This window comes from Onychostoma macrolepis, chromosome 16, assembly GCF_012432095.1.
Source record: "Onychostoma macrolepis isolate SWU-2019 chromosome 16, ASM1243209v1, whole genome shotgun sequence".
In the NCBI taxonomy this organism is placed as follows: domain Eukaryota; kingdom Metazoa; phylum Chordata; class Actinopteri; order Cypriniformes; family Cyprinidae; genus Onychostoma; species Onychostoma macrolepis.
In genome coordinates, this window is record NC_081170.1 from 16593533 (window position 1) to 16605902 (window position 12370).

Sequence of the window (12370 nt, forward strand, 5' to 3'; positions counted from 1 at the left end):
TGACTGGAAGCAATCAGAAAAGGTGATTTTAAAAGGCTTTGCCATGATTTTTCCATCTCTTCAGTGAGTGTGCACACCTAGCAGAGATGAGAGAGCACACTTTTTGAATGTATGATAGATATATTAGCACATCACATTGGAGAGCACAGAAAGATTCAGTTAAGCACATTTCTGTTGCACTGTTCATACTGAATGCATTTTAATAGTGTCAAATGACTTGGCAGCACATACCCTTTTTGCCAAATTAAAATGGTCTGTTTTACAACAATGGCTTGTTTGTGTTTCATTTTGCAGTTTGATTAGCAATAATCTCATTCAGTCATATAAATTTGGAATATATTCAATGAAAAGTCATGGATATGTTAAGCATCAACTAACCATACACAACACAGAGCAAATTTTAATGAGACGTTAAAGAAATGTATACTGGTTTATTACATGAAATATAATGTACAAATACAGTGATTAAAGATTATAAGTCCTTTTTGTCAGACACCATTTGAGCTTTTTCTTCTCTGTATGCTTTCAGAAGTTGGTTTAACAAGTTCTGTTCACTGACACGTTTCATGGGGAACAGTGGTGGAAAAGGGTTGCCTTTATACTCCAGCACAGCCATAGACGCGCGGTCCAGATTCTCCCTGTTAGGAATGCGAGCCATGCGTGTATATCTACCTGTCTGATTCTCAAATCTTACTGCCAGAACTTTAAAAAGTTTGGGGATCAAATCTTTTTCCTGAATGGAGAAATATAAAAATGTAAATGTTATAAATGTGACACACTATATATATATATATATATATATATATATATATATACATAACATTTATTTATACGTAGTATATGTATATAGTTCTAGTGTGAACAAGGATTTATATCTTACCGTGAGCCAGAAATCAGCCATTTTCATTGACTTTTCATTAATATCTCCCTTTTTTGCATAATCAATCAACTAAAAAGAAAATAGAAAGTCAAAACAGGAACAAGATAAGCATTCTAGTTTTAAAGAGTACATTAAGATTTAAACTTAACTTATTATAGCATTTCTAATTGCTTTTTCCTAAAATTTTAAAATGTCACATTTACCCAATTTTCACTATTTTGGCCAATTTTAATGTAACCTCAATATTTCCAAAAATACTTTCACATTATATAGTTTTGTCTAAAATCCCAAGGATACTTATAATCATAATTAATTCTAATGGAAAAGAAATGTAGCACATCTCATGGCAGACAGAGGAGCGGAGTAACAGTTTAGGGATCAGAATGATCATTAATCTTATTATTTTTACATGATCAAATAATAATTATACGTTAAAATATTTATCAAAAGTCCTAGATGAAAAAGACGCCGTTTATTTATTTATTTTTTTAAGTAAAAAATGTCCCTGATTGAGGACGTCTAGATGAAGAAAGAGCAAGATACTGAAACTTGAAGCGGGGTTTTGTACTTGCCTTTTCCGCGTAGAAGCGAACCTCGTCGGCTTTGGCTCTTGTGGTCTCTATTCTCTCGTGTCGAACCAGACCTGTGAGTATGTTCCGAAGAATGTTGATTCTAGACTCAGGTCCGAGTCCTATCCGACGGGCCACCCGGCCATGAGAAATCAACGCCCGCAGGGTGAGTCGCATTACGAGAGGCTGTGAAGGACACTCCTCCAGAAAATAAAACCCCTCTCTTACACGACGTTAAAGATACTGGAAAAAGAAATAAAACTCAGACGAGCAATACTGTGATCAGCGATTACATCCACTGTAGAACAACAGAGGCATTTATTTCATCCAGAGTATCAGGCTATGCATTCAGATGACAGCTGAAGCACAGAAGTGCATGTGTGATGGTGCGTCGGTCTCGGGAGTCCGGAATGAAAAACAAGACTTGAGTAAGGTTCCGTATTTAAGTATTGTAAAAAGAGGTTACATGGTCATGCTGATGTTTACCTCCTAAAATTAGTTTTATTGATAAAATTTTAAGTACATTCTGAAAAATTAAATTTTATTGTCATTTATTCAGAAAATGTTTAGCCTGCTGTATGTGGTCTAAGCGTGAAAGTTCTCAGCCTTTGTGAGCAGCCATCTACGGTGGCCCAGTAGGCCTACTGCACAACACAACGGAAACAAGCCGCAATACAATGAAATTAGCCCAATAACAGAAACCTCGATGGTGCTTTTTAATAGTATAGTGTCCCTGTCACTATTGGTGCATTAGGACCCACACAGACCACAGGGTGAACACCCCCTGCTGGCCTCAATAACACCTCTTCCAACAGCAATCTAGTTTTCCCAGGAGGTCTCCCATCCAGGAACTGACCAGGCTCAACCCTGATTAGCTTCAGTGGGCAACCAGTCTTGGGCTGCAGGGTGATATGGCTGTGGCTTATATATGCTAATATAATCAAGTTGGATACAATACTGGACGTAGACTGGAACTAGAAGTAGACAAAGATCTGAGTAAATGATAGAGTCCAATGTGAGTCTGTGTTATTATATGGGTCAATATCACTGTAGGGTGCCTTTTGGTGTCCTGTACATAAATAACTCATTTGCCAAGATAACTTAACATAAAAATTACTATGAAAGGGTTTGTTATATTGGGCTAAGTTTTTATATTCATAACAAACACATTATTTGGGTCTTTAGAAACATTTTCTAGATTTTTTTGTGTAAGAGGATGCATGTTATTTTGCTATGTCCCATGCACTGCTCATTAAATTTGAATGAGAGTAGAATATAGTCAAATCATAAAATTAAAATTTTTTATTATCCTATTAATATTTTGTTAAATAAGAGATTACTCAATTTGAGTGTATTGATCATTTGGTAATAAAAACAATATTTTTATTTAATAAAAAAGAAGAGTTTGTACATGTCCCTTGAACGGTTGTCCACCCTGTCGTATTTGGGGAATCCACCCCTTTAAGAAAAGGTCATCCCCTTTAGTGACATCAGGACAACAGATTATTATTTTTTTGCCTCTTCAGTGGCGGGAATTTCAACGGCCGAGGTGAGTTGGTGAGTTGGTGACTTTTCAATTGACAAATTTTCTTTGTATGAGTTTGCTTACTTGCTTTGACAAAGCTTAGCTTTGCTATTTAGCTAGTCACAGTTTGTTGTAAGCTAATATGCTAATTGAAGCTCAAAATGTCCACCCTGTCATTGTTCCAAAATGTCCACCTGTTGGTCACCTAGACTCGATAAGGTGGACATACAAATGAATGCTATATATATTTATTATTATTATATTATTGAATAAATGTTTCATTATCATGCTTTGTGTGTTCTGTTTTATGTGTCCACCCCATCATGTTCTGGTCCACCCTGTCATCTTGATATTTTAAAATAGTATTTTAAATAATAATTCAATCATATCTATATAATCCCAGATTAATGCACAGCATGACAATCACATGTAAATCCATGAGCTAAAGACTTCCTCGGAATGACATCCACCATCTAGCCGACAAAGGCCAGACTGTGATTCCTAATGAGACTTTTTAACCTCTTTGTGCTTCACAGAACATGTCCTCACGTTCACAGAACGCCGTTCGTAGCCTTTACATGTATATACAGTGTGTATGGAAAGTATTCAGACCCCTTTAAATTTTTGACTCTTTGTTATATTGCAGCCATTTGCTAAAATCATTTGTTCATTTTTTTTCCTCATTAATGTACACACAGCACCCCATATTGACAGAAAAACACAGAATTGTTGACATTTTTGCAGATTTATTAAAAAAGAAAAATTGAAATATCACATGGTCCAAGTATTCAGACCCTTTGCTCAGTATTTAGTAGAAGCACCCTTTGATCTAATACAGCCATGAGTCTTTTGGGAAAGATGCAACAAGTTTTTCACACCTGGATTTGGGGATCCTCTGCCATTCCTCCTTGCAGATCCTCTCCAGTTCTGTCAGGTTGGTGGACAGCCATTTTAGGTCTCTCCAGAGATGCTCAATTGGGTTTAAGTCAGGGCTCTGGCTGGGCCATTCAAGAACAGTCACGGAGTTGTTGTGAAGCCACTCCTTCGTTATTTTAGCTGTGTGCTTAGGGTCATTGTCTTGTTGGAAGGTAAACCTTCGGCCCAGTCTGAGGTCCTGAGCACTCTGGAGAAGGTTTTCGTTCAGGATATCCCTGTACTTGGCCGCATTCATCTTTCCCTCGATTGCAACCAGTCGTCCTGTCCCTGCAGCTGAAAAACACCCCACAGCATGATGCTGCCACCACCATTCTTCACTGTTGGGACTGTATTGGACAGGTGATGAGCAGTGCCTGGTTTTCTCCACACATACCGCTTAGAATTAAGGCCAAAAAGTTCTATCTTGGTCTCATCAGACCAGAGAATCTTATTCAGGTGTTTTTTAGCAAACTCCATGCGGGCTTTCATGTGTCTTGCACTGAGGAGAGGCTTCCGTCGGGCCACTCTGCCATAAAGCCCCGACTGGTGGAGGGCTGCAGTGATGGTTGACTTTCTACAACTTTCTCCCATCTCCCGACTGCATCTCTGGAGCTCAGCCACAGTGATCTTTGGGTTCTTCTTTACCTCTCTCACCAAGGCTCTTCTCCCCCGATAGCTCAGTTTGGCCGGACGGCCAGCTCTAGGAAGGGTTCTGGTCGTCCCAAAAATGTCAACAATTCTGTGTTTTTCTGTCAATATAGGGTGCTGTGTGTACATTAATGAGGAAAAAAAATGAACTTAAATGATTTTAGCAAATGGCTGCAATATAACAAAGAGTGAAAAATTTAAGGGGGTCTGAATACTTTCTGTACCCACTGTATGTGTAACCCCCCCAGGTCCGCACCACCACACCTCATTCTTGTTTCCGAGTGGGTCTCAGGCACGGGATGCGGGCACTATAACAAGGAGGCTAAAGGCCACGGTCTCTAGCTTCAGTCGCTACAGCACCTCATTTTGAGATCATGGGAGTGAGGTTGACACGCAACAGCTCTCATTGGCCTACGTCGGTTACATATGCACCAAAATGATGCTAAAGGGGCTTATGAGCAACTATCATTTCTATGCATAACTCCATATTATGTATATAACCCACACATTTGACTATCATGTCCTAATCACTCATTGTGTATGTCTTCTGAATAACTATTGAATGGTTTATAGGTTTATATTCATGTTAGGTATGTAGGAGTTTGAAAATTCATGCTTTAAACGTTCCTATCAATCAATACTTTGTAAAATTTATTATATTCTTGTTACAGAAATCATGTCCAAATTATACTCTGCAAGAGCGGGAAAATTCAGACCATGTGACTGGTAAGATAACATGTTGATTTACAGTGGGGCAAAAAAGTATTTAGTCAGCCACCAATTGTGCAAGTTCTCCCACTTAAAAAGATGAGAGAGGCCTGTAATTTTCATCATAGGTATACCTCAACTATGAGAGACAAAATGAGAAAAAAAAATCCAGAAAATCACATTGTAGGATTTTTAAAGAATTTATTTGCAAATTATGGTGGAAAATAAGTATTTGGTCAATAACAAAATTTCATCTCAATACTTTGTTATATACCCTTTGTTGGCAATGACAGAGGTCAAACGTTTTCTGTAAGTCTTCACAAGGTTTTCACACACTGTTGCTGGTATTTTGGCCCATTCCTCCATGCAGATCTCCTCTAGAGCAATAATGTTTTGGGGCTGTCACTGGGCAACACGGACTCCAAAGATTTTCGATGGGGTTGAGATCTGGAGACTGGCTAGGCCACTCCAGGACCTTGAAATGCTTCTTACGAAGCCACTCCTTCGTTGCCCGGGCGGTGTGTTTGGGATCATTGTCATGCTGAAAGACCCAGCCACGTATCATCTTCAATGCCCTTGCTGATGGAAGGAGGTTTTCACTCAAAATCTCACGATACATGGCCCCATTCATTCTTTCGTTTACACGGATCAGTCGTCCTGGTCCCTTTGCAGAAAATCAGCCCCAAAGCATGATGTTTCCACCCCCATACTTCACAGTAGGTATGGTGTTCTTTGGATGCAACTCAGCATTCTTTCTCCTCCAAACACGACAAGTTGAGTTTTTACCAAAAAGTTATATTTTGGTTTCATCTGACCATATGACATTCTCCCAATCCTCTTCTGGATCATCCAAATGCTCTCTAGCAAACTTCAGACGGGCCCAGACATGTACTGGCTTAAGCAGGGGGACACGTCTGGCACTGCAGGATTTGAGTCCCTGGCGGCGCAGTGTGTTACTGATGGTAGCCTTTGTTACTTTGGTCCCAGCTCTCTGCAGGTCATTCACTAGGTCCCCCCGTGTGGTTCTGGGATTTTTGCTCACAGTTCTTGTGATCATTTTGACCCCACGGGGTGAGATCCTGCATGGAGCCCCAGATCGAGGGAGATTATCAGTGGTCTTGTATGCCTTCCATTTTCTAATAATTGCTCCCACAGTTGATTTCTTCACACCAAGCTGCTTACCTATTGCAGATTCAGTCTTCCCAGCCTGGTGCAGGTCTACAATTTTGTTTCTGGTGTCCTTTGACAGCTCTTTGGTCTTGGCCATGGTGGAGTTTGGAGTTGGACTGTTTGAGGTTGTGGACAGGTGTCTTTTATACTGATAACAAGTTCAAACAGATGCCATTAATACAAGTAACGAGTGGAGGACAGAGGAGCCTCTTAAAGAAGTTACAGGTCTGTGAGAGCCAGAAATCTTGCTTGTTTGTAGGTGACCAAATACTTATTTTACCGAGGAATTTACCAATTAATTCTTTAAAAATCCTACAATGTGATTTTCTGGATTTTTTTTCTCATTTTGTCTCTCATAGTTGAGGTATACCTATGATGAAAATTACAGGCCTCTCTCATCTTTTTAAGTGGGAGAATTTGCACAATTGGTGGCTGACTAAATACTTTTTTGCCCCACTGTATGTATTGGGAGGAGAAACATAGTAACACCCTGAGCTAAGACAATGTCTAATTGGTCAAGACACCATTTGGGATGTGTCCAACATCCGAGCTTAAAAACTCAGGGCTCCAACAAAAACTGCTTTTAGCCGCCTCTTTTGCCACCACTACTCTTAGCCATGCTTTTTGCGTTCTTCGAGCATCGTTCCAGCGTGCTTCAGCCTGCACGTCTGCTGCTACTTAACCACAATGAGAAGAAAAACCGGTAACACTTTAGAATACTGTTCCATCATTAATGAATAACTACACAAGAACACATGAGTAATGCAATATTAACACTCTAGTAACTACTAGTAACTAACAAGCAACTCTGATTAATGAATCAGTAAGTAATATAATGCTTAGTTGAATGTGGTAGTTCACTATTAGCTAATCAGTAACTATTATTTTTTTCATACCTCCCCAAGAACTACTAAGAACTACTGTATACAGGTTGATAATGTGGTGGTTCCCGCTTTTTCTATGAAGAATCACTCTTGAAGTCTTGGGGTTTTGATGCCAGAAGAGAGACTTTATTATCATCAGAGACAATAAGGCTGAGAAGACACTGCAATGAATTTTCTATCGAATCTGTGTCCGTACAGCCTATTTATACAGTTTTCCTCTAGGCGTGTTCAATACATTTCATACAATGCCATTTCAACTTTTTTGGCTGTCTCCAGCCTACTTTTAGGAAGTAGGAAGGGGGCCTCAACTTATGTTAAGGGAGATGAGGAGGCCTGATCATATATTTTGTGTAATGTCTAAATAGAGTGTGCAGCTTCATCATATACTGCAGTTTTGAAATGTCTGCACATTCCATTCTCATGGAGGCCTCTACACACAGGCAGAGACATGATTATATTAGGATAATAACTTGATACATAAATGGTTATATTCACATTGATTATACTTGATTATTTTATATTTTGATTAATAAAACTCTTCGTCAATAATTAATATGAATAATACATAATGTATAATTCATTCTAAAGTAAAGGTCATGGTAACCCACTAGTAATGACTCAAGTATTACCAAATTCTTCAGAAGGAATTACTAATTATTTGGATCAGTATTCTAAAGTGAAGATCGTGATAACTCCCTAGTAATGACTGAAATCATTGTAAGCTTTTGAGGTTTTTGTAAGGTCGTGGTTAGTAATTCATTTTGCTAGATTTGGTAACACTTAAATCATTACTAGTGGGTTACTGATCTTCACTTTAGAATACTGATCCAAATAATTAGTAGTTTCTTCAGAAGGATGTAGTAAAATTGAGTCATTACTATCCAAAACCTTACAGATATCTCAAAAGCTCACAATGACATCAGTCAATATTAGGAAGTTATGATGATTTTCACTTCAGAATACTGATCCAAGTAATTAGTAGTTCATTTAGAAGGATTTGGTTATACTTGAGTCAGTACTAGTGGGTTACCATGATCTTCATTTTAGAATTAATTATTCATTATGCATAATTCACATGAATTATGAACCTGTATGAAGTAGTTCTTAGGAGTTCTCAGGAAATATTAAAAAAAAATAGTAGTTATTGGTTAGCTAATTGTGTAGTAGTTACTACAATGTTAATAGTGCATTAGCCATTTGTTCCTGTGTAGTTATTCATTAACGACGGAACAGTATCCTAAAGTGTTAACGAAAAACCATCTAGTCTCGTTACATACTTTTATTCTTTTACTTTAGTTTTTTTTCTTTCCGTTGAGAGTTTCGTGTTCTGAGTTAAGTTTTGCCACAAAGCCGTGTCTCCGAGTCCAACTCCGACTGAGCTCGCATAAATAATTTAAACAAGTCTACAACTCAGCATCTTCAGTCAACGCCCAACCATTGGCTTCCCAAGACCTCACTTCAGACAACAACTGGACTTCCAGCCAATCAACAAACTTGGGAAACCCCTTTCTGCATGATGACAACAAGAGAACTCCCTAAACAAGCAATGCAAGTACCTCCAGATCCTAGCTGAACTGGTGCATTTAATATAAGTTTTAGCCTCATTGAGGAACTCAATGCAAGTGTTAATTAAATGGGTAACACTTTACAATAAGGTTCATTAGTTAACTACATTAGTTAACATGAACTAATAATGAACTGCACTTATACAGCGTTTATTAATCTTTGTTAATGTTAATTTCAACATTTAATAATACATTATTAAAATCTTGTTAACATTAGGTAATGCACTGTGAACTAACAATGAACTAACAATGAACATCTGTATTTTTATTAACTAATGTTAGCGAAGATTAGTAAATACAGTAACAAATGTATTGCTCATGGTTAGTTCATGTTAGTTAATACATTAACTAATGTTTAACTAATGAACCTTATTGTAAAGTGTTACCATTATATGATTAATGGTTGTTTAGGTCTAAGCAATTGCACATATTGCAATAAACTTGGGATTTCACATTTTCACTCTCTTAAACTCATTCTTTCCTCACTTTTTCTCTTTCTGCAACTTGTGTGAATGTATGAGTGCGTATATGTTTATGTGTTAGATTATGTCTTAGATTTATCCAATAAAGGCTTATTTATATTGAAAAGAGAAGTATCTTGTGTTTTATGCTTACAAGTTAATTTCTTAAACTGCCAATCTTGTTACTGTTCTAATTAATAGTGTTTTCACTATATTTTGGACTTTAATATCCACTGCAGAGTTGATGTTATATGGCTCGTTCAATGAATTGCTGGCTGACTCAGTGATCAGCCATAAAACAGTGATTCTGTCCAAATTCCCTATAAAATAAAGAAATAATTCCCTTTGAGCTAAATTGAGCTGTTTCTCTTACATAAGTGTAACGTTAGCCTATACTAACTCATTTTAGTCACACAACATGTCATCAGACTATATTGCATTTGTAAACACAGCAAAATGTAAAATCTGAAGACAGCATTTCTTTCTGTTATTCAGATTAAACCTCATAAATAGTTCAATGAATAGTTTTGATACAGTTGTTATAGAAACATGTTGAATCTGTTTTATGAAGACAATTGACAATTTAACAATCATCAATATAGCCGCTTGACATGAACAATCCTTTATCAGAAATTCCTAGAAATTCTTTTTTCCAATGTCTATTTGATGAAATAACTGTATCTACATGATTTATATTTATTGTGTTTATTAAGTCATTTATTTTTAATTAATTATATTTATTATTAAAAATATTAGAATCAACTTGTATCTTTAGCCTTCCGCTGAATTGCTAACATACAGTATAGGCACTTTGTTGTGTTTTGTTACGAGCATGATACATTTAACTGTAAACCCGTTAAAGTAAACTGTTGGTTAACAAATATAAATGAAGCACTTGGAGAAAGCAGAGTATTTTTAAATCTTTTTATTTTCTCACAGGTTTTTATCTACAAAACAAATAAAAACTGATGGATTGCAGATTTGGAGGCAGTATGTGATTTTGTATCAGCTTTAGTTGTTTCTCATGGTGTCGGCGATCCATTGGCTGAACATGCAGACCTTGAAGAAAAGAGAATTCATAAAAATCATATAAGTGCTTTATATTAAACTAAACAAATTGTTTTACAGCAATTATTAAACAACAACAGCTGTATTACCTTGCCATAGACACCAGGATGATTCTTCTCAGCACAGCCATAACCCCAGGACACAATACCCTGCAGCTGACCGTTGCACACCACAGGACCACCAGAGTCACCCTGAAGAAGACAAACATAATGTCAGGAATATGGACTGTCTATGTGTGTCTTACTCCCCATGTGCTCCCCATGACCTAGTTTCCCTCATGTTGATTGTGTTTATTGACTCCAGGTGTGTCTCGTCAGTTTCCCTCGTTACCCCGTGTTGGAATTTTAAAGACTGTTTTTTGTGAATTCTCATGCATCCTGGAGTTCCTTGCTCCTTGTTCCTCACTCCAACACAGCAGCACCGTGACACACAACAACTGGTTAATATTAAGATCAAATTAATATTTTGTGCAACAGCGGTATATCTTGTCATCCTCTACCTGGCAAGAGTCCTTTCCTCCCTCCAGGTATCCAGCGCAGAACATGGTATCGGTGATCATACCAGGGTAGGAGTTGTTGCAGTCGCGGTTGGACAGGATGGGGATCTCCAGACACTGAAGCTTGTTGGAATCGGCAGCTACAAAGAATAACAGAGATTAAGTTAACTGAAGTGCTATGAACATGAAGTGTGAAGAAAGAGGCATCAAGAATCCTGACACTCACTGGAACTCATGGTGTTTCCCCAGCCAGTGACTCTGCACATGGTGCCATCGGCAGCACAGCCATTGGGCAGAGCCACAGTCTGCACGTACTGATTGAGAGTGGCGGGCTTGCTAAGCTTGATCAGCATGATGTCGTTGTCAAGGGTCCAGTAGTCAAAACTGGGGTGGCGGATGACCTTCTCTGAGGAGATGAACTGCTCAGATCCCTCATTAACTACGATGTTGTGCTCACCCAAACGAACCTCTAGACGTCTGAAAGACAAATATTATTCAGAACTGAGGAAACCAATGAACCAGTGCTTAAACTACCCTATGAGGACGTCACTTACGACATGTAGCAGTGAGCAGCAGACACAACCCAGTACTCGCTGACCAGAGAGCCACCGCAGAAGTGGTAGCCAGAGTTCAGAGACGCCTGCCAGGGCTGGGAGTAGGGTGTGCACTCATATCCACCAACAATCTTGTCATCATCCAGAGCAACTACACAAATGAGAGAGTATCGTCAGTATATTGACCATAATTACCTGTAAAATGAGTGAAATTCATAATAGTAGTGAATCAGTGAATGAAGTTTTTATCTCACAGGCGGCTCCAAGGAGCACCAGGAACACCAAAGACCTCATGACTGCTGATTGAACCTGTTTGTTGAAGGTCTCGCTCCTGTGCAGTATTTATGGGACTGTCAGCCCACTGATTCATCCCCAAGTGGGCAGCTATTGACCAATCAGCTCCAAAAGACCTGTCTGAATGTGACCTTGACAGCTTTTCCACAGGAAACATGTTTTCGACAGATGTCCATCTTCTCACCCAAGGTTTTTCTCTGTATTCAATGTAATTTTGGATATGCTTAGTTTTTACATTCAGCAGTCATATTTCTGTATGTAGTACACACTGTTTATTACAGCATGTAGAGAGTGTTTGACTCAATTAGATGATGAATGATGACATGTTCTTTCTATTGTCCATTCCATAATAGCAGTTTTGTTCAGATAATACAGGGGTCTGTGGAGTTCAAAAAATCATGTAACAGCTCGTTAAACATTTGTACATTTTAATAACCCTCACAGCGGTCTTAAACGGATATGGAGATCTTTTATTCTGTCAGTGAGTAGAAAATAGATTCATTCAGTCCACTGTTAAACGGTTGTTTACTTGAGTGTCTGATGAAAGTCTAACTCCTACAGAAACACTTTATATTGACAGCATGGAACACTTTACTGTTTTTAAGCACTTAAAGGTATTTCATTACCATCAGA

General features: G+C 38.1%; 2 protein-coding genes across 3 annotated transcripts; both read right to left on the minus strand.

Moving 5' to 3' along the window:
- Window positions 1–91: 91 nt before the first annotated feature.
- Window positions 92–1873, minus strand: mrpl17 (mitochondrial ribosomal protein L17). The gene is made up of 3 exons (XM_058746064.1): window positions 1453–1873; window positions 881–949; window positions 92–733 (listed from the first exon to the last, which is right to left on the minus strand). Exons 1-3 carry the CDS (start codon window positions 1624–1626, stop codon window positions 473–475), a joined length of 504 nt encoding a protein of 167 aa, XP_058602047.1. The 5' UTR covers window positions 1627–1873; the 3' UTR covers window positions 92–472.
- Window positions 1874–10259: 8386 nt separating this feature from the next.
- Window positions 10260–12370, minus strand: LOC131522362 (trypsin-2-like). 2 transcript variants are annotated; one of them, XM_058747807.1, is made up of 6 exons: window positions 11753–12370; window positions 11444–11594; window positions 11116–11366; window positions 10893–11029; window positions 10483–10584; window positions 10260–10384 (listed from the first exon to the last, which is right to left on the minus strand). In XM_058747807.1, exons 1-6 carry the CDS (start codon window positions 11892–11894, stop codon window positions 10337–10339), a joined length of 831 nt encoding a protein of 276 aa, XP_058603790.1. In that variant the 5' UTR covers window positions 11895–12370; the 3' UTR covers window positions 10260–10336. The 2 variants fall into 2 exon arrangements, with proteins under 2 accessions (XP_058603790.1, XP_058603791.1); XM_058747808.1 differs by having other exon boundaries at window positions 11698–11759.